At 38.8% G+C, this 22,827-nt stretch overlaps 1 protein-coding gene across 1 annotated transcript; it reads right to left on the reverse strand.

Annotated features, from left to right (window-relative positions):
* Positions 1-12,025: 12,025 nt before the first annotated feature.
* LOC149209780 (uncharacterized) lies at positions 12,026-15,712 on the reverse strand. The gene is made up of 2 exons (XM_089398741.1): positions 13,879-15,712; positions 12,026-13,716 (listed from the first exon to the last, which is right to left on the reverse strand). The coding sequence occupies exons 1-2, from the start codon at positions 15,710-15,712 to the stop codon at positions 12,026-12,028; spliced, it is 3,525 nt and encodes a 1,174-aa protein (XP_089254867.1).
* Between the last annotated feature and the right edge of the window lie 7,115 nt (positions 15,713-22,827).

Genomic DNA, 22,827 nt, shown 5'->3' on the forward strand with positions numbered 1-22,827 from the left:
CATAATTGCATTAAGTGGAAAGTGAAGGAGACCAATTTAGTTCTGCGAAAAGACATACAGTTAAACGACATACACAAAATGGAGAATTTTGTCGTCGTCCGCAGGTTTGCAAGTAAAAGGTTATCCATTGTCGTCCTCTGTAAATGGAATGAGTCAATTTTCTCCCCTCTTCTAGGTTATTTTCCCTAAGGTCTTATTTTGGCTAAGGGATGGATGGGATAGATTGAAAATTGTTAAAATTAACTTGAGAGAAATAAAATATTTACCGAGAGAATTATTAAGCCAACTAACAACAATCATAAAAAGATAAACACAATATGCACACAATGTTTACCTTGGGAAAAAACCAGCTAACATGATTCCATTAGATCCCTTGGCCAAAACTCGTCCATGATGACCAAGTGAACCTTCACTACTCACATCCCCTAGTCCATTACAATAGAGTCTTCACCTAGCCTTTACAATAGAGTCTTCACCTAACCTTTTACAGGTTTCATTACATGAATTTCACAGGCACAAAATCTTGTCCCCAAAACCACCATTGTTTGAGTCAATTAACTTTAACTCTTTCCCCCAGTTAAGTTTACCTAACAATCCCCCCTTAAACCTTGACTTGGGTTTCCCTTGACCAAATTTAGCCAAACCAGCCAAGTGAGTCTGCACTGCTTACTCTAGTCCTTAGCCCCCCTCAAAGTTTATACACATGGTATCTTCATGCCCCCTATCACCTAGGTCTAACACCATACTTTACTAGCAATTTTCTAAGGGTATGCATGCCTTACTAGTTCTTATAATAGTATGCCCATTTACATGCAATTTAAACTTTGACTCTATTATAATAAAAAAAATTATAACTCTGGTATTACACACAATACAAATCTAAACTCAGTTCTCTTACTCATGCCACAACCAATGCCTAAAGACCAATGCTCTAGGAAATTTCCATCCACTAGATTCATTCAAGACATTAAAACTCTTGACCATTCCATGTCACAAACTCACATGGCTAAGGATAGCTCGAAATGCCATCACCCTGCCATCGTTCTAGGTGTTATTATTTTGTTGTTTTGATCCCTACGAGTAGAATCGCGCTCCCACCAATGTTAATTCCCTCGATAACCCATAGTACCAGTGTGACGCTACCTTGAGGGCATTATACTTTCATTATGCCTCCAACAATTCCTATTGTCACCGCCCTAAGGGGATTCTACTCCCACTACGCCTCCAATAATTCTAGCCACCACCGCCTCTTGGAGGCTCAAGAAACTCCATCATCCCTTCCTTTTCCTTTTCCTTCATTGAGGTAGAAATCTTTATCTTCATGTCAGGAAGCACATGCATGGTGCAAGATGCCACAAGCTTAGAACTCTTCTCGACCTCAATGAGACACATATGGAAATTTCTAGTGATGGAGAGGTAGGGATAATAGTAGAAGTGAGGGATATCGACCCCTACTAACTCATAGACCTGGAGCACCATGATTCCCTTTGCAATCTTGACCACGTGGCCATTCACAGTCACTTCAAGAGATTCATCTAGCTCAAGGATCTCCACCCTTGCTCTTAACACTGATTTTCTCTTCTTTCTGCTCACTTATGTTTCCCTCATTGTAGACGAAGATATTGCACACATCCACACACCAGCATTGGGCCCTAATGCCTCTCACTTTTGTTTTTGTACAAATAAAAGCACCCCACTAGGGATTTTGATCTCCCCATGGATGAACAATGTTGTGTCACCATCATCATCAAATATTAGATCAGGTCCACCACCTAGACCCTAGTCAAGATCCCTTTTAGTGCACCGCCAATGCTCTTGTAGCATCTCCCCCTTCCAAGAAAAATTGCAGCATTGTTGTGGGTCATAGTCATGGTAACATGATCATGCATGGAGAATATGTTTCAGGAGCATTATCTCACCTCAACACCCAGATCCATGAACATCTCAATGAGAACCATAGTGTACAAACCCCGAAGTGACAACCACTAGTGTCTCACTCTTATCAGTGATTTCCTCCATCTTTACAAGAATCCCTCTTATATTATTCAACATACAACAAAATTTTGTCCCTTTTGGACTTCTCATGTCTGCAACCTGCAACTACCACGTTGCTTAGAGCATACCACTGGTCTTCAAAATCTCCCAAATACGTTGCTTCGAGCTCATAACAATCTGAAAAACCTTAATGTTGCCAAGACACACTTTGCATCTTCACTAGGGCCATAACTTCAACCTTAGAGCCATTATCAAACCACTCTCATTAGAGAGTCCAGGCTAACCTTGGCCACAAAGGTGTCCCTCTAAATCCAAACCTTGGCTTTGATACCAATTGTTAAAATTAACTTAAGAGAAATAAAATATTTACCGAGAGAATTATTAAACCAATCAACAACAATCATAAAAACGTAAACAGAATATGCACAAAGTGTTTACCTTGGGAAAACCCAAACTCCAAGGAAAAACGTAGCAAATGGAATTCCATTAGATCCCTTGGCCAAACTAGCCAAGTGAACCTTCACTAGTCACATCCCTAGCCCATTACAATAGAGTCTTCACCTAGCCTTTTAAAGGTTGCATTATATGCACAAAACCATGGGTCACAAAGCCATGTCCCTAAAACCACTATTGTTTGTCTTGGTCAACTTTGACTCTTTCCCTGAGTCAATTTTACCTAACACAAACTTAGTGGAAGATGCTCGAAAGATCACGTAGGGACGTTGGTTTTGGGTGCTAGCTCTATTTGCAAAGAAATTGACTATTAACTTTGATGCTTGCTCAAAAAAAAAAAAAAAACATTTGTTTCGATTTGGGTTCATTTGCCAAGGTTACCACCGATTTTCTAGTTAAAGGACGTCTTCAAGGAAGTTGGGAACATTGTAGGTTTATTTTATGAGGTCGAACTCTCCTTTCAACAAATCGAATATATGGGCATGGCTCAAATTTCGGAAGGACTAAATCTATCCTCAAGCTATCTAGACTCAATATCTATCAACTTAGGGAAATTGGTTCATCAACAAATCCTAGACTATGAAGCCATTTTGTATAAATATGGTCATTGACATGCTCATAGCCATTTGGACAAGGAACTGCCCCTGGGAAAATAAAATAATAAGTGGGTCCACAAGGATGCTTGATCTGCTTCTCCTCCCATTCAAATTGTGCAGTGACCAGTACCCTCCCCTCTAGTCTCCCTGGTGGCAAAACACATCTCTCCTCTAGTGCCTGTAAAAGAGGTATTTCACTTTGAGGATTATCCACCTAGTCTAATTGCTCATCAGAAGGATGAGCCCTTAGTGTTGATAATTTATTCAGGGGGGCTTGATGGAAACTTAACTAAATTGAGAAGGCGGGGGGGTTGAATTGGTTTAGTACATTCTGTTGGAAATATTATTGAGAGGGGGTGGGGGGGGTGGGGGTGAATCAGTATTAGCAAATCAATAAAACTTTTTCATTTCCATACTTAGATACATATACGCTACTTCAGTTAATGGAACCCACGTGTCTACGCAACTGTGTCTAATGAAACTAGCATATATCCATAATACTTATGATTCAGTTAATCCATTAAATGTTGATCTTTAGTTAGTGCATCAGAACTTCATTAACCATATGAACAGTAAGTAGGTGCAATAAAACAGAACAGATCATCACACACAAGAAGCACACATGAACACCATGATATAAGGTGGAAACCCAATGTGGGTGAAAACCACCTGCTGCAAGTCGTCTCTATCTTCTTTTAATAAGAAACTTCATTTTACAATATTTTTGTACGGGTGCAGTCTTATACTAGTACACAGGTTTCTTCCTGCAGAAGGCTACAACCTTCTCTCGTTCTCCAAACCCTCCTAGAAGGGAGCTACAACCCCCTTAGCTCTTGTACTAGCTGATCCATTTACTAGTACGTAGGTGCCGGCCTACAGAAATGCTCCAACCTTTACTCGTTCTCCAGCTGCTACTGGAAGGGAGCTACCACCCCCTTTGCTCTTGTACTAGCTGATGTACTAGTACATAGGTGCCAACCTACAGAAGGCTACAACCTTCTCTTTCTTCCTCCAGGTACCACGTTTCATAAATTTTCAGACTGGATACTCATGGAACACAACATCATAATCTAAAGGCCACGTTTCATCTAATTTTCATACTGGACCCATCAATATCATTGAAGCACACAATCAATCAACACTAGCATCATCAATCTCTGAATCACCCAATACTGAATCACTGAAACCCTGTCAACAACACAATCACCAGAACACAGAACAGACAACAGAACTCTGCAACAATCTCCAGATCATATCTCATAATGTATACGCTACTATGATGAACCAAACCGGCGTACATACGCGCTTTTACCAAAGCCAACCGCGTAAAGATCTGCAAATTTTTTACTCATAACATTCTAGCTGTTCCAGACATCAGTCATACCCAGATCATAACATTCATATAATAAAACATGCGTCAATAATTCAGATCTAGACTATCCATGATTAAATCACATAATGATAATACATTCCAAGCCTCATGATCATGATCTATCCTTAGATCTCGTTCTCCATCAACTGCTGAGATTCCTCCTTAGCTCAGATCAAGCAAAGCATCATGAACCCATAACCTGCATACTGGATCTCATACATCATCAGATATTCAAGCATTTTTGAATCCTTTTCCTAATGATCTTCTTCTCCTTTTATAGTCTTAGGCCTTACTCAATACCATGGTCCAAAACCATTGAGAATCAATACTAGGGACCCAATACCTGGGTTCAATCCTTTGGACACAATACCAAGGACCAAAACCATAGGTCTAAATACCACGGACCCAAAAATAAGCTTTCCCACATGTACACACTTTTCCGTGCATGAAAGTGTGTGCATACGCATACGCGACTTTTGATCAGCAATCCCACGCGTATATGCGCCTTTGTATATAGTGAACCTGCGTGTATACCCTACTTGTTATGTAGCGAACCTGCGTATATACGCGACTTGGTACATAGTGACCCTGCATATAACCTGCATATGTACACGACTTGGTACATATTGAACCTGCGTATATACTCTTCTTTCTTCAATCTTTGTAGTCTGATCATCAACTCTTTGATACTGACCTGCTGCACTATGATCTGTCATATGTGAGAGTTTCCATCCAAGACAACACTTGTATCATAATGCCAACAATCTCCCCCTTTGGACTTGATGGCAAAGCTAACTTGTCATACTGAGAACTGTCATCTGATTCCTTTGAGTTGTCCTACATCCCATGTATTCTGTCACATCTTATATCTCTTCTGTAGATTCATCTAGTTATATATAAGTGAGTTGTTCTTCGACGTGTGGGTTGCCATCAAGTACAACACATGCATCATAATGCCAACAATCTCCCCCTTTGGACTTGATGGCAACAACACCAAATCACTCTCCCCCTTTGACATCAAGGGCAAAGGGCGGACCAAGATATTCTCTTTCCTTGATAAACATTCCGCTGTCCATACTCCCCCTGAGTACCTGCTGAAATCTCTGAATGAGCTCCCCCTTTGTATATGCCAAGGTGTACCAATCTGTCCATGCTCCCTCTGAGTACATGCTGAAGTCTCTGCTCTGCTGAAGTGTGTTGTTCATGCTCCCCCTGACTGTAAGCAAGGTCTGCAAAAAGATGTTCTACAAGAACATGACTCTATCATAAATGACCTTCCTATCACCAAAGACTCATACATACATCCATCTCCCATCAAAGTGGGGATATACCAAAAGTTTACACATGATAATACAAGAGTATAACATCCTTCATCCCAAGCATAGTGGGGAAACCAACATAGGTCGTTACATGACCTTGATAATAAAAGAAATACATGACATAGAGACCAAATATCAAGAGTATGATAGTATCAGCAACTATCATCAACAACATTTGTCAATCATCAGCAATCATAATGAACATAATTGTAAGGATAAAGATTAATCGTAAACTAATTAAACCTAATTAAGAAAAGATGAAGGTGAATTAAAATAAGATAATAAATTAAATTTAGAGAAGCTCCATGTGGCAACAACCAACATAAGAATATCCATCTAAGAGATAAACCTGAGTTAAATTAGGGAGTAGATTGGGGATAAAATCTTGACTCAATAATTGACTTCAAGTAATAAACACAATTTAAGGAATAAAAGGGGGGGGGATAAAGAGACAACTAGGAGAAGAAATAGGAATCTTGTGAGGTGAGGAAAATATTAGTTTTAAATAAAAAGTTAAGTAAATAATTTTGGGTGACCCTTGATGAGAGAGTGACACATGGGTAGGTGAATAATCAAGCTATTAAATTAAAATATATATATATAATTATGCATGACATGCCAAGTGTCATCTATCAGGACTCTTATAAAAGAAGGGGAAAGCCATGGGAGAGGGGACTTTTGGGAACCCTATGGTGGGATGGATGATATGATGGGAGAGCAGTGATTACGAAGCTATAGTGAGTTTGGTGAGGTAGAGGATTTTTAGAGAGGGGACTCTTGAGCCAAGGTGTGCTCTCCTCTGCCAGCTAGAGCTTTCCTCCATCATACAACCCCATTGCAGCTCGGGGGTTTGTGGGGAAGAAGAGTACCCAAGGAGTAGGTTGGGAGGTTAACCGGTGGGTCTTCGCATTCGGATCAAGTGCGTCATCATTCACTCGCAGAAGTGACCGACAACAAGGGAATACTAGTACCAGCAAAACAAGCAGAGTCTCCATTACAAATTGATCTTAGTTAAAGTATGTAAATGTTATGATATGTTTCCTAAAATGAGCGTCAGCTATGTGTGTGTTGAATAAATTTGAAATCTCAATGCGTTTCTTTCTGGTCGTATTTGCTGTTAAAAAAAATAAAGCCTTCCTAGAAGTCTTTGAGAAGAATGGTTACAATAGGCGCCTAGGTCAAAAAGCCTTCCTTAGGGCCAAGAAAGAGCCTTCAGTCCGAAGGGCTCCTAATGATCGTATCATGGGTGTGAACCTTCCTTACATCCAAGGAATCACGGACAGGATTGCGAGGATTCTGAAGAAGTATGATGTTCCTGCAACTTTTAGACCTCTCAATACTATCCGTGGCTCCCTCAGGTCTGTGAAAGACCCGATAGACCCTAAGGACATGAAGGGCGTCTATGTCATTCCTTGTTCCTGTGGGACCCCTTATATTGGTGAGACTGGTCGCTCTATCAATCAGCGGATTAGCGAGCATTCGGCTAACTTAAGACATGGTAGGACCAAGTCCTCGGCCCTGGCTGAGCATGCGGGGAAGACTATGCATCATGTATGTATAGAGAAGGCTCAAGTCATTGCCAACAGTTTCACCATCGCAAATTTAGAGAGGCCCTGGAGATTGAGAAAAGGCCGAACAATCTTAATAGGGATGATGGCTGGAAGATTAGCAGTTGCTGGGTCCCAGCCTTATCTTCCTAGCCTCCTCATTCTCCCTTTTTGTTTTTGTTTTGTCTTAGGGTGTCTGTCTCCCCCCTCCTTTAATTTTTCTTTTAGCAGGTTTGTCAGATTATTTTGGAGTGTTTAGTCTTTATTAAATTAGGAATTGGTTTCGGGCTAATTATTGTATTAACCTTAACCTGTTTATGATGTTATTGGGCTTATTATAATTAAATTTGATTTTTCCATTATTTCATTAATTATACATCTATAATTACTTCTATTATAACCTTAGAATTAAGTTTCCCTTTAACTAATGTCTAACCTTTTAAACCTTATTAATAATAATACATTTACCTAATGACATAGTTAACTTCAATATTTTTGGAATAAATAAATATTGAATATATATTGATTATTAATAGAAATTTGATTAATAATATACATGGACTTTATCAACCCTATAGGTATTAATATAATTACCTAAGGACTTAGTTACCTTAATATTTTTTTGGAATAAAAATATTGATCGAATATTGATTATTTGACCGGTAGGTTTAAAGGATAAATTAGGATAATATTAGTTATACTATGGGACTTTACCCTAAATTATGATATTTTCCTATTTTAACTAAATTCTAGGAATAATAAAGTTTTAACAAGTTGTTTGGAATTATAAATTAATTAGTAGATATAGAATATTAATAAACATATATTATTTTATATACCTTAGTATTTTAATGGACCATTATTTTAAATAATAAATATGATATATTTTAAAGAACTAAATAGTAAGGACCTAACTTACCAATGGACCATTAAATAATTATTACTCATTTACCTAGTGTAACTAAATTATCAAAAGAATAGTGATTTATTACCTTTCAATTGTATTTAAATAATATTGGAATAATTTATTTAATATATATTATGAGATATAATGACCATTATAATTAAAATATTAATATTATTTTTGGGATATTAATAATAATATATCTATTTATTTTTAATTAACAATTGAATTCCCTTATTTGCCTATTTAGCTATTTTCAGAAATATTAATTTACTAATTTAGTGGTTTGACCAGGAGCATTAGGTCAAATTAGCCGTTAGCTGTTAGCTGTTGGAGTCCTTGCACGCTCTATTTAATCAAGTTAAACCAGATTGGTTCTTCAACTTGTCCTGACGATGAACCACACTGGTTGGTTCGAAACGCGTCGACAAAAGTTTGATTATGTGATTTTGCCGAAGATTATCTAAACAAGATGTATATAGTCCTTACACTTGGTATCAGAGCCTAGGTTCACACACTGGGCCTAAGAACGGTTATTATATGATAGCAATTTTTTTTTTTATAAATTTGGGAAGAGAATTACTAAGTTTGATTACGAGTGAAACTGAAACTAAATCTATCTAGGGTTATTAGAAGTATGAAATTTCATTTTTAAATCTCGATTTCATTTTCAAATTTTTGTTGTTTCATTTTTAAAGTCCAGATTCTTCATCACCAAATTATGTAGGAGAGAGGGAGGTTCTAACCTGCAAAAATCCTTCTGAACTCAGTATCTATAAATGAAAACTACCGGACATCTGGAAATGAACAATTTAAAGTACCTGACCAAAATTGGTTGCTGCCACCTGAGCTCTCAGTTTTTTTTGGGACATTTTTTTTCTTTCGTCATGTCATGTGAATTTGGGAAGCTTTTCATTTACTGACTAATCTCAAAATCTTTGCGTCGAGAGGCAATAACCTCACTGACATGATAGTATTCAATTTTCCAAAACTTATGTATCACAAAGAATTTTGACAATGAGAGAACTTGTTAAATATAATATGAATCTCTGGCCAAAAACGACTGTGAAATTAATTCCCAGAATTCCATCGTATCCCTCACAATGGAATCTCATTGTACATTAATACTCTCCTTAGTCCTTACTGACGCACGCATAGCCTGCAATACCCAGAATCTTTCTTCAAATGCATTTGAACATGCATCTCGGCCTATGCTCAATCAGTACCTCAATGTCTGGCAAATTTCTACCACTGGCAATCTCAATTAATATGCGGAAGCTTACCTTTCAATTCCTGGCAAGTTCACATTTTATCATTTGCATGCATAAGCTTCTCAAACACCTGTTCACATATTTCATGGTTCATGAAAACTCAATAAAAATCAATCACTATATGTGAAGTTTCCTTCATCCTCATTCATATTTTAACTATCAATCCCATCAACTTCGAATGCTCTCATAATTCAGATCCATTACCACAATTACATTCACATATGCTGGATTCAATCAAAAGCTTGGCATTTCACTCACTCTTGGCCATTATCTATATGGTTTCCATTTCACATTAAATTGCACAAAGTTTTGTCTCAACCAAACCTCAATACAATAGCCCTTTTAATTCTGGTTTTAAGCCCAAAATCTTCTTCTTGAATCATTTCCACAATCATTTATATATGGATTTCAGTATCTGATTTCATATACTCAGAAGTCAATGAGACAATGCCCCATCATTTAATTTAAATGAACCAATATCAAATATATAAGTGCGCCCTTCCCATTCTGCTTACCAGCTCTTAAAATTGAATGCCAGAATTTCATACCTTGACATTAACATTACAGTTAACCTCATACGACTACTACAATACTGCTGTTGAGACTTTGCCAGATTGTAATCTTTCAGCGCCTTCATTTAATAACTTTGCCAGACTCGTTAGCTTGTGGTCTTTTTCTACAATTTCAAATGTTAATTCGTTGTCTAATGGCTCACAGGCAGAATTTGGATGGTGTTACCAACGCTTTTAGCATTCCATGATTCTGGATTTAGAATAGTGTTAATAGCAAATGAAATTTGGAACATTAAAACTTCATTTACCAAATCGATACATTCTTCAGCGCTGTCCAATCGAATTTATTCGATTACAGACCACCAAGTATTGTTGAAGTCTTCAACCCAATTTAACGCCTCCTCCATCAATCCTTCAAACGCTCTACTGCATTTCTTAACATTGTAATTCGATTTGCCAATTAACTTCTGCAATTGCCGTGGATATTACATCCCAATTGTGCGCTGTCTGTAATGTTCAACATCACATTATTTAAATAATATCAGAGTTTTGCCTATTTTTTTTTTTTTTTGACAAGATCGGCTGCTATATATTGATTGAAAAAGGGAATAAGGCATGAAGCCATACATAGATTGCTTCGAGAGCATTACAAATCCAAGGAGAAAGCATGAGGTTCCTGTCCTTGAATTGATTTCTATAACTTCTAGCTAAAAAACATCTATTGCTACTATAAATTCGGACATATTGGTGGCACCAAAACTTGCATTTACAGCACATAGTTAATCAATGTCAATACGACTGATCTGTCTCGCTGTGGAATCCTCTGGGTTCTGGTCTGCTTCCAATGGCTTTGCACTTGAGGATGATGATTTATCTTTCTGCTTTGCTTCCATGATTTCCCTTAAGATTGACAGCGATTCCTCAGCGTGTATGCATCTATTGCTGAGTCCGTTGAACTGCTCATGAAGTGAATGAACACGGTGGAGAAACAGGTTCATTTCTGTGCGGTATTTGCTGTGTAAAATTCTGAACTGCTCGTCAAATTTGGCTTCCAGGCTCCGGATCTGTTCAGCGTGCCTGGCTTCCATGTTCCGAACTTGATCTTCCAATACCCTTTGTTGAGCTCTGACCTCTTCGAATTCGGCCTGAAGATCGCGGCAATGAAAGCATTGCTCAGGACGCTCCATCACTACTTGGGCTTGGATTCTCTGAGGGGCGTTTTCACTGTGGTGGGCTGCTAACTCCTCTTTGCTGCGGGGGATGTGCTGAACAACAATGGAGAAGAATAAGAAGGGCCGGATGATGATGCGTAGGGTTGAAGGAGGAGTACTGAAGGTTAGGGAGAATAAACAAAAGGGGGTCGTGCTAACAGCTCTCGCTTTCTGAGTGAGAGAAGGGGAATAAAAGAGAGGCTGGATGATAGCGCGCAAATTTGAAAGGGAAATACTGCAGATTAGAGAGAATGAACCAGAGAGGGGCGTACTGAAGGGGCAAGTTTGAAAGATGGAGGATGGCCAGCAGAGGTGAAGTAAATAAAACAGAGATTGATGAAAGAATGGAGCAGTAGTTCTCGCCTTCCCACTGAAACTATTCCTGAAAAGCACCACGATAAAGATTAGAGAAGAGATAATCAAAGCAAGGAATGGCGATACCAGAGATTGATTTCGTCTTCGACTCTGGACAAGTGCGCCTTCTTCATTCCAGCGAAGCTGCTCTTGCTCATAGCAATGAATGACAAGTCTTTGCTTTCCTCTGCCCGTATTTATGGAACGGAACCAACCATGGCCTGAAGGCATTGCAGAAGTCGGATCCTCTGTATTATTAAGATATTTTCCTAAATCTCTAAGTCGATTTGCTGGAGCAGTGCAATCGTTCTTCCGTCCTTCGCTGAGGTGATTGTTTTTTCTCGGGATGTCAGTTATTCTTTGAATCAAGGCCTGAATGAGACTGTTTATGCATTTCATACTCTCTGTCAAGTGTCCTGGGACTGTTGTAACCATGCCCGTCACACACTTGCTGGATCTGCGTGCCTGGGCAATGTCAGGGTCGGCCTGCTTCATGGCAGAGGCTGGAAAAAATCTCTGTGATTGTGCCTCAATGCACCTTCCGGATGTCCAACTGCGTTATTCGCATGTTTATCCACTTTCCCATTGAGCGTGCGAAGGATATGGCAGAATCTGATTTTTTCAAAGTGTTTGGTGAGGAGATTGATGCGTTGGATATGTTGCTGAAGATTACTGTTTGGAGATCTCCGGTGATGGTTCATGAGGCCAATGACTATGGAGGAGTCTCCTAAAACTAGAGCTTTTCTAATCCCCATGCTTTTTAATTGCAACAACCCTTGATACAGTGCGAGAGCCTCTGCATTATTATTTGTTTTTTCCCCCAAACTCCATTCGTAGTTGCAGATTTCTTCTCCTAATTCATCAATGATAACACCTCCTGCGCCTGCTGGTCCTGGGTTGGACTTTGAGGCGCCATCAAAGTATAAAATTGGGCAGTTGTTACTCTGGATCCACCTCTTGAATTCCTGGGTTGGTAGTCTAATTTCCCATTCCCTGGTCTGATGTTGATGCTGTCTGTCAGTTCTCTGAATACTCTGTTGATGACCTGAACGACCTAGAATATGCTTGATCATTAGCCTCTCCTCAACTGAATAGTCTTTAGCTATAATTTTCCCTGAGTATTTGGCTGCCATCGTCTCCTGCGCCAAGAGGTGAGCATTGTTGCATGTCTTCCAAACATTGCCCTCTTTGTTTTGAAAGATTTTCTTGTTTCTTGTGAGCCAGATTTTCCATAGAAGGTTGTGAGGTATGATATCCCAAGTTCTTTTGACTATCTTGCTCCTTTTATCTTTCCAAGGGCAATTCCTTCTCCAATCTTGGATTGTCTCTGCAATGTTTTGCTGAGGTTGCCATGTTATATTGCCCAAGTTGGACATGATGGTCCAGCATTTCTTCGCGAAGATGCAATCAAGGAATAGATGGTGGATGGTTTCCTCCTCAGAGCAACAATTAGGGCAGATTGAAGGTCCATGTATCCCTCTCTTTCTTAGGTTTTCCGAAGTGAGGATTCTGCCCTTTAACAGCAACCAGATGAAGAATTTGACCTTGGGGATGGCCTCACATTTCCATATTGTTCTCCATTGATTCCAGACGGGAGTCTGGTAAGTGTTGTTGCAAATGAATTGGTAGCCAGATTTGATGGTATAGCTTGAGCCCGTGGGGTCCCATCTAAACCCATCTGCTGCTCCTTTTTTAATGGGGGCTCTGTTCTGAAGATTTTTATGGAGGGCTTGATAGCTTGATTCCAAGTGTGGGGGAATAACTGGAAAGTCCCAGCTAGTCCAAGCTCCAGTATCAGCATCCCATTTTGAAATTTGGTCCAGCCTCTGAATGCCTTTGCTGTTAAGATAGAGGATGAAGGGAATGGCTTCTTCAACAGTATTTAGAGGTTGGAAACCCATAATTTTATCAGTGGCATAATTTATACTGCTCCCTTCCCCCGGAATCTTTGAGGTGTTTTGAATGAGAGTGGGGATTGCTTTCTTACAGAGGTGCCAGATTTTGGTAGAATCTCTATTGGGAATATCAGTTTCAAGGAGTCTTTGTCTATTGTCAGAGAGATATTTGCATTCAATGACCTGTTTCCACCAGGCTTTTGGTTCATTAATTAGCCTCCAAGCCATTTTAATCCCGAAAGCGAGATTTAGAATTTTAGGAGCTCTGATTCCCAACCCACCTCTATCTGGAGATTGTATTACGCTTTTCCAATTGACCAAATTGAATCTATTTTTTTCTTTTTTCCCTCCTTGCCATAAAAAATTGCGGAGGGCGGTTTCCAGCTTATAGTGAAAAGAAGCAGGAGCTTGATAAAGTGTGAATCGGTATAAAGGTAAGGAGGAGATACCTGATTTGAGCAAAATTAATCTGCCAGCTGGGTTAAGCCATTGAGTTCCCCATTGCTGAACCTTCCTTTTGACTTTGTCTATTATTTCATTCCAGGTGGTGGCTTTTAGAGAGCCCATGGTGACCGGCATCCCAAGGTAGGTGAAGTGGTCCCAGGTTGCTTTGAAGGCAACTCCAAAGATGTTAGCAATACTGTGGGTTGTTTGATTGGAGATGTTCCATCCATAGATGCAACTTTTTTGGAAGTTGACTTCTCCTCCTGAGCACGCCATAAATTGATCGAGGAGGATTTTGAAGCGCCTTGCTATAGTAGTGGATGCCCCACCAATAAGCAGAGTATCGTCAGCAAATTGTGAGTGATTGATATTTTTCACTCCGTTTCCAAACTTGATACCAGAGATGAGGCCAACTCTTCTGTTGTGTTCAAGGGTGCTGCTAAAGGATTCAGCCATCAAGATGAAAAGATAAGGGGAAAGAGGGCAACCTTGCCTTAGCCCTCTTGAGGATTGAAAAGCATCACAAGGGCGGCCGTTTATGAGAGGCGAGATCCAGGGGCCAGAGATACAAGCGGCAATGGTGCTGATGAAGGCAGAATTAAATCCCATTTTCCTCAAGACAGCGAACAAGAATGAGTGTCTTACTCGATCGAATGCGTTGGCTAAATCTAGCTTAAGAACGAAGCCTTTCTCCTGCCTAGATGTGCTGGAGTGGATAGCTTCTTGAACCAAGGTGATGGTGTCATGAATTTGCCTGTTGGACATGAAGCCTCCTTGATTTTCAGATATAAGGGAAGGGAGAAGAGGCTGGAGCCTGGTTGCTATAATTTTTGCAAAGATCTTGTAAGAAGTGTTACACAAAGAAATAGGTCTAAATCTGGAGAAAGAAGTGGGGCGGTTTTCCTTAGGAATGAGGGCGAGAAAAGTTGAATTTGTGAAGCCCCCCATTTTCTTTTTCCTTTGGATTCCTTTCATCATTTTAACAAGATCTTTTTTTATCAAATGCCAATGGTCCCTGTAAAAATTTATTGGGAAACCGTCTGGACCTGGGGACTTGTCTGGTTGTAAAGTCCAGATGGCTTTTCTGATCTCCTCCTCTGTAATTTCACTGTTTAACCTGTCATTCTCCTCAACAGAGATTTTTTCCGGAAGATGCTTAAGGAAGGCCGAATAGTCAGCGTCTCCTTGGGTTTCTGTGAGGAGACATTTGTAATGGAGGAAGGCAGCTCTTTTTATAGATTCTTGGTCATTATGCTGGCTGCCTTGACTATCAGTAATAGTGGTAACATTGTTCCTTGTTTTTTTTGCTGTGGCCTGCTTGTGAAAGTATGTCGTATTTTTATCACCTTCCTTTAACCATAATTCTCTTGACTTGATCCTCCATTTGATCTCTTCCGCTCTCTTTATTTGAATTAGCTGTCCCTGAACCTCCCATTCCTTACTTTTCAGCTGATGAGTGAATCCATGGTCCTCTATTTGTTGGTGGATCTCTTCCAAATCCTGCTGTATTTTTTTCTTTATTTTTTCTGGCTCTTGATAGCTGGCTTTTGCCCAATCCTTGAGTGCCTTCCTTATGTTTCGAAGTTTTGTTTCCCAAATATGAATTGGGGAACCTTCAACGTGTTGCTTCCAAGTTTCTTCTATGATAGCCTCGGCCTCAGCGCTGTCTCTCCACAAGGGATTGTACCTGAACGGAATTGGTCCCAAATGAGCGTGGGAGTCCAGCGTTAAGAGAATGGGGAAGTGATCTGAGGCTGTGGTACTGAGAATTTTGGTGTGGCCTGCGGCAAAGGAGGAGAGAAGGGAAACATTGACCAGTATTCTGTCCAACCTTTCCATAATGTTGCCTGGTCCCAATCTTCTGTTGTTCCAAGTATATTTCCTATTTTTTGGAATGATATCCATCAGTTCATGTTCAGCCATTATCATTTCCAGCTGTCTTCTGGAGGGGTCGGGGGTGAAGGTGCCCCCCCTTTTCTCATTCGCATGAAGAATTAAATTGAAGTCTCCAGCAAGAATAACATTTGGGTTCTGCTCCTTGTCTATTTCTTCCTTCAATTCCTTCCAACATTGTTCCTTTTCCCGGTAATGGTTGGGGATATAGACATTATAAATGATGAAGTCACAGCTCTCTTCCTTGTTGGTAAGGTTGGTCCTGACCCAGTTTTGATTGAGGACAAAGGATTTGCAGTCCCAGTACTGCTTATTCCACATGGTTGTGATTCCTCCAGAGGCTCCTCTGGAGTTGCTACTGGCCCCTGAGAAATTTTTTTGGGCTTCTATAATTATTTGCATTTCGCTCTGACTTTGCTTGGTTTCCTGTATCAGAACAATTTCAGGTCTTTCTGTTTGAAGAAGATCTCGTAGGGCAGCTGATTTGGAGGGGTGCCCCATACCCCTGCTGTTCCAAGATAAAAGCTTCATCATGAGGCGTTCGAGCGAGGAGGTGCTCGCCTCTCATGTTCTTTACCTGCTGTTTCTTTCTCTTGTGAACCTGTAATGAAAGATTCCATAGGAGTTTGGATCCCTAGGGCTATGTCCTTTTGCGTGCTTTCTTCCCGATGCTGCTTGGCTGACTTTCTGCCTGGTCCAGGTTTCTTGTGGATATCACCGGAGGAGCCAAAGTCTTTGGAGGAACTTCTGGTGGTTCTGAAGGGGGGAGGATCAATGACGGGCTGAGAGGGGGTCGAAGAAATCAAGGGGGGCTCAATCAGATTCGGAGATGGCTGATCAGTCTGAGGATCATCAGAGGATAAAATAAGGAAAGGATTGGAAGAGGAGGGGAAGGAAGAGTCAAGGGAAGGTCCAGGAGGGTTAAAGGATGGAGAGGTGGGGCGAGGAGAGGAGGGTCCCGGTTGTTCAGGAGGTGGATCTTGTTTTGCCTGAGGTGCTGCTTTCTTTTTTTTAACCGTTTCCCACTGATCTCCTTGACCTTCAGAGTCAAGATTAGTATTTTTAGAGCATCTATTGGCAAAATGGCCATATTCATGACATACCTTACATTTAAATGGAATTTGCTCGTAGTCCAGCTGCTGTATGTAGCTCCAGTCATCCACCTTCAGCTTGATGGCTTCTGGTAGGCCTTTCCCAAGGTCCACTTCTACGCAAATCCTTGCACAAGCTTGCATGTTATCTTTAGGCTCGCTTCTGTCGATGTACTTGCCGATTGCATTCCCTATTGCTTTTACCGAGTCATCTCCCCAGCAGTGCAGGGGGAGATGGGGAAGACGGACCCAAACCGGAACCGCATTCGGAATATCGAGTTCAGGGTCGAAATCAGGGGTCCATTTGTTCAGATATAACCCTCTAGAGTCCATAAAATAGGGCCCGTTTCTAAATATCAGATCCTTATCTGCTTTGGTTTCAAAATGGAAGGTATAATAGCCTTTGCCGCAGAATCGAATCGATATCTTTCCTTGAGTTTTATCAGACCAGTTCCTTTCCACCCATCTCTGGACTGTCTTTGGTGAGGGCCATAAGCCTGTGAACTGCCCAATGAGCCCTTTTTCTGCTAGAGATAAAGCTGCCATTCGTGGAAGAGAAGGAGGTAACTGAACTTCTTGGAGTGTATCAAGTTTCTTAACAAATTTGGATGTTGCTGGCTTCGGACGGACGAGGGGCAGAGATTTTACCAAATCAGAGAAAGCTTTCTCTGCATCCCCAGATGATGGATCAGAATGGGCCATGGCGGAGGCCAGGCCCCAAAACAGGCCTCGCGGCCCAGGCCAAGGCGAAGCTGCTGCTGCTGCGATTCTCCAAACCCTCGCTCCAGCTCCGCGCGCGCTGTCCTTCCTTTGCCCAAATATAATGGTTCACTGTCAATCCAGAGTTTTGCCTAATTAACAACATTGATTTTCCCAATTTATGTGCAGAGTCTCCTTACAAAGATTGAACCCTAACGTATTCATACAAATCGAATTCATTTCTGAACAAATTACGGCAATAGAACTGGTTCAACATAAAACTACAGCCACTCTGGGCATACCCTGCAATCAGCGTGGTCCATGAAACTGCATTACGTTCAAGCATTCTATCAAACTATTGTTGCGCATCCTCTACTCTCCCATTCTGTCATTATCTTGTAATAGCCACTGTCCCTGAGATCATTTCAGTTTCGGCACCATGACTGCCCTTAGTCTTCTAACTCTAGATTCGAGTTTATGGGCTTGGTCTAGACCCTCGTTTAAGAGCGTGGGCAAATGTCTCTGATGGTAACATTTGAATAAACCTTAAGCACAGGACAACAATAAAGTGTATCGGTATTCTCAGTTTAGAGTCCTAACTGAGAACAGAACAACAACAAATAGCATGCACGATACAACAATTTATATGCATATTTATAGTTTTGGGTCACAATATTCTGCTAGTTGAAATTCAGTGCTTAAAGAGGAGAATGAGATTTGATAACAGCCACAACAACATTTACCGGAATGAGATTCGATAACATTTATGAGATCGCATAATCTAGGTGAGAGGAGAATGAGTTTAGTCCCTTTTATGCACAGAACTAGAAGACGCCAATAACCCTCATAGGGATTAGAGCAAGAGTAATTTGGGTGTGTGTGCTTTGTAATCTATCTCGAGGTGTGGGATTCTAAGAGTTTTCACTAATGGTGTATGTTCTTGAGTTGAGCAGTAAGCCGAGATTCGGCAAGTTATTGAAGGATCACATCTGCTTTTGACTAGAAGCATTCCCAGCTTATCCCTGTTGTGAGAGCTGAGTTGAGGCTCCATAAGTGCGTTTGGCATGGAAGAGTTGATTATCTGTAATATTCATCCCTATCTTTGTGACACAATTATGAGATAATTTATGTGCATTTCAATTATAAGATAGATCAAAGAAGATTGATGCAAATGTAATTGTATGTTTTCCCAAATTAGATTTATTAATAATTGTTGTCTATATTTTATTGACATGCATTATGTTACAAAGAGCAGTTAGTTCCCTTTGCAGCTTTTATTTTGATACTGCCATGTCTTTGAGAAAATTAGAAACATATGAAACAAAACGAGACTGAGATTGTCTAGACTTTAGCCTTCCTTCAATTCAGACAAATTTCTCCACTTTTTCTCATTAAAGGATTTATGTTTCCAAGTGAATCATAGAGATGGAGAACTAAAACAAAAAACAAAATATAAAATTATTCACTTTAAAGTTTAGATTTACATTGTGTCTTGAGGCTTGTATTTTGGGCCTTGGCCCAAGCCTATCTTCTTGTTGTGAAATGACATAATCTGAGTACCATTCACAGCTTTGCAATCAGAAGCTCACTCAAGCTCCCTTCCTCTTTAACCATCTTTTCCCAAATAAGATCAAGGACAATCTCATTCCTTTTCAGTCATTTTGTAATCATAGTTGCAAAGAAAATCCAGTAGTGGGGGCTCTAGATGGAATTTCTGTTATAGTCCACCTTCTGTTGTATGTGGATTGTTCTTTCTGCATTGCCTGCTAGCAGCCTTTGGGCCTCCTGCTACCATTTCTTTGTCAATGTCATACTCATATACATAGTTGAATGCAATGGTTTCAACACGGTTTTCAGGTTGAAATTTTATTTCAAAATCGATTGAATATTACATCCTTAGAGTTTAATTTGAAAGTGAGCAGCTACAAGCTCGAAAGCCATAGAGTATCAACACTAAGTGCATATATATATATATACATATAATAAAAACAAACTGAAATGATGTCCAACCATTTTCGGTTTAAAAAAAAAAACAAATTTCACGACAACCCTCCGTATCTTTGTCATTGTATTTTAGAAGTAAAAGTTAGCCAAAATTAATTTCAAAGTAATTGCTACGGATTTGGTGGAACCTTTAAATCGGTCTCAACGTGCGTGATCCTACAACATTTCTTGAACTGATATGATACATTGTGTTTTGTTTGGAATCCACACTTTGCATTGTGCATGATAGCCTTGCGTTCGGACATTCATATCAAGCACGTGCTTTTATGACAATCACAATTTTATTTTCGTGATAGATAGGGCAGAAGGTGAAGCTTTCATTATTGTGTGTGATCATATGCATAATATTATTTGGCATAATTTTTGTTTTCCCATCACATTCACTTGACCCTTACAAGATTTGATGTCAACTCGATACTTGTTATCCTTTGTTATTTTCCCCATGTTATTTTTTCCATCCATCTAGGACCTCAATGTGATAGCAATGCATGGTAACTCATGGCATGGGAATGTGTCATTAATCACTAGAAAATATGGCATATTTGTAATAACTTTATCCCATTTTATGAGCGATGTTCTTTTCTCCCAATCAAGGTGTCAACAACCTTGTATGGTTCGATAGTCACAAGAGATTTCAATAGTTATGTTTAACACAACAATCATCGATATAAAGCTTTGATCATTTTCAACATAAGTTTATTCATATTTTACAAGCGAAGTTTTAGTTTAAAGAGATCAAAGGCATCAATTTTCACTTTGGTTTGAATACATGACATTGGTTGGGTTTGGGTAATCTTACGATTAAAGTAAAAAAATAAGTAAATAAAAATAAAAATCTATCTATTAAATTGTTGGTATAATTTTATGACCAAAGAAAAATCAATTATTAATGGTTAATTTAATAGTATGGTTTTGAATTTTTGAATTAAACCTGAGTTTACCTGGTAAAATATAGATAGGTATTAAAAAAAAAAACTTATGATATTTGATTTTAGCAATGTATAGAATTTATATATAATGGGATGTATTAATACTTAAATGTTCATTTCAAAAGGATTTTTTTTTTATTTTTTATTTTACATGTGTACATGAAAAATTATGAGTATATTTTAAAATATTATTAAATTAATTTGTTTTGAAGAATTTAATAATAACTTGAATTAAATTATAGTTTTCATAAATATAATTATTGATATAAATATTTTTCCACTGGAAAAATCCATAATTTTTCATTAGAAAAATTACATATTGTAGATGCTTTACGCATATGTGATTCCCACTGTGTGTATAGCAGTGTTCCATATTTACATAAATATGTCGAGCAGAGCACTGTGTAGCTCTCTGAGAGATAGTTCTGTCATATAAGACTGTTTACATTTTGCCATAAAGGCACAAAATTATGCAATTTTCTGATCATCGTAGATAGACACTGTCTGCATGACAAAAAAACAAAAATCCTTTCAGTAATTAAGATTCTGGTGCGTGCTGGTATTCTTGGTCTATGTATGGCCGGTGAATAATTATTGATATAAATATATATTACAGTTTGAATATAATAATTTTAATTTGTTGTCATGATAATTTAGCAATTTATTTAGTTATTTATGTATGAGTGAGTGAAGTGGAGTGGTCACTGGTCATAAGTTATGACAACTTAATAGTATCTTTGGGTTTTACTTGAGAGAGGCTATGATTTTTCTTTTGGGATGAACCTTAGTGATAGCAGGGGATGTCACTATCTCTTTCTTTATAGGTGAGGTGTGGTAGGTGTTATAATCAATTTGATTCATCTCGATAGTTTCTATGTAGCTAAAATAAAATTTTCCCACCTTTGCAAATAGAAGACAACTTCCTTGGATTGGGAAGTATGCTTTTCGTTTAATTGGCATAAGTTCCTTATTTAGAGTATTCTCGTTTATCTCTCAATTCAATGCTCGATATATTATCAACTGCATGATTAGATCCTTCAATTGTTAGGTCATGTGTCACATCATCTCTAACCAGTTGAGACACTAGCATCGTCACTTACTAGTTGGGGTAACAAGGATATTATCGGTAATCAATTAATGTGGTGATGTTTCTTGGTTGGCTGAACTCATAGGAACTATTCCTTAAACACTACATACACCAGATATAGTCCTTTAATTTATAATGGAATCCATGGTATAGATACTTTGGGAAATTCTAACCTGCCCTCTAGAAAGTAAATCAATTTGGATATTCACTTACTAAAGAGTCATTATTTCTTGGAATAACCCATATTCAGATCCCAAGTCAAACTAAAATGGTAGATAACTATGACATCGACCAATGTGAGCTTAGATTGGAGGGATTGCATACCTACTATTAATTTCCTTGAGAAATGGCCAACAAGAACGAAGAAAATGGGGAGCAAACTTTTGATTAAAAAAGAAGAAGAGAGAGACTTGCATTATGAACATAGTATGAAGGATGATCATAACAAGGACAATTGTTGGACATTACATCTCAAGCTCATGTTCGAAGGAACTATACTAGAAGGACACTCTTGAATATTCAAGAGGTTAATGGAATGAAAATGAGAAGCATTAGATTTTATGACAATGTTTCATGAGGGCCTAATAGAACTGATTAGGTAAAAAAAAATGATAAAAATAATAATAATAAATAAATAAATAAATTAGTTGAGAAAATTACTTAATCCAGAAGATGAAAACGATTTTGTTAATTGATTTTAATTCATTAAAAATAAAATAAAAATAAAAAATAAAAAATAAAAAAGAAATTGCTTAATTTAAAAATCAGAGATACCTGTTACTAGAAGGTTAGCAACAGTTTCAGGAAGGATTCCTAGGATATGTGTCGTCGTTTTTCCTTTATGTTCTGAGGACTTCGAGACGAAGTCCATTGTTAAGAGGGGGTGTATGTAGTGCCCACTCTAGTTTCCTGACCTTAATATGACATTATCTTAGATACTTTAGTCTTTGAGGAACTCAGGTTGAGGATCCAGAAACATGTCTCTATTATTAGTGAATGTAATGGTTATGCATGTTCTCTATTGATATTATGATGATTGTGGTATAAATGGTTATGTTTTTTATCTATTTGATGTTATGATAATGATAGCCATGATGGATGTGTCCCCTATGTTACCTATTTTCTTTAGTCCAGGCTTACAATGGACAATGATGTGAATGACTAGGAATTGTTAATGATGCTATTATGTAAACCTTGTTACTGATGATTATTGAGTATGGCAGGAAACCATCAGAGGCACTCGCATATGAC

Source organism: Pinus tabuliformis, chromosome 1_2 (genome assembly GCF_031772625.1).
Source record: "Pinus tabuliformis cultivar Carrire ecotype Pingquan chromosome 1_2, CPIR1, whole genome shotgun sequence".
Taxonomy (NCBI): Eukaryota; Viridiplantae; Streptophyta; class Pinopsida; order Pinales; family Pinaceae; genus Pinus; species Pinus tabuliformis.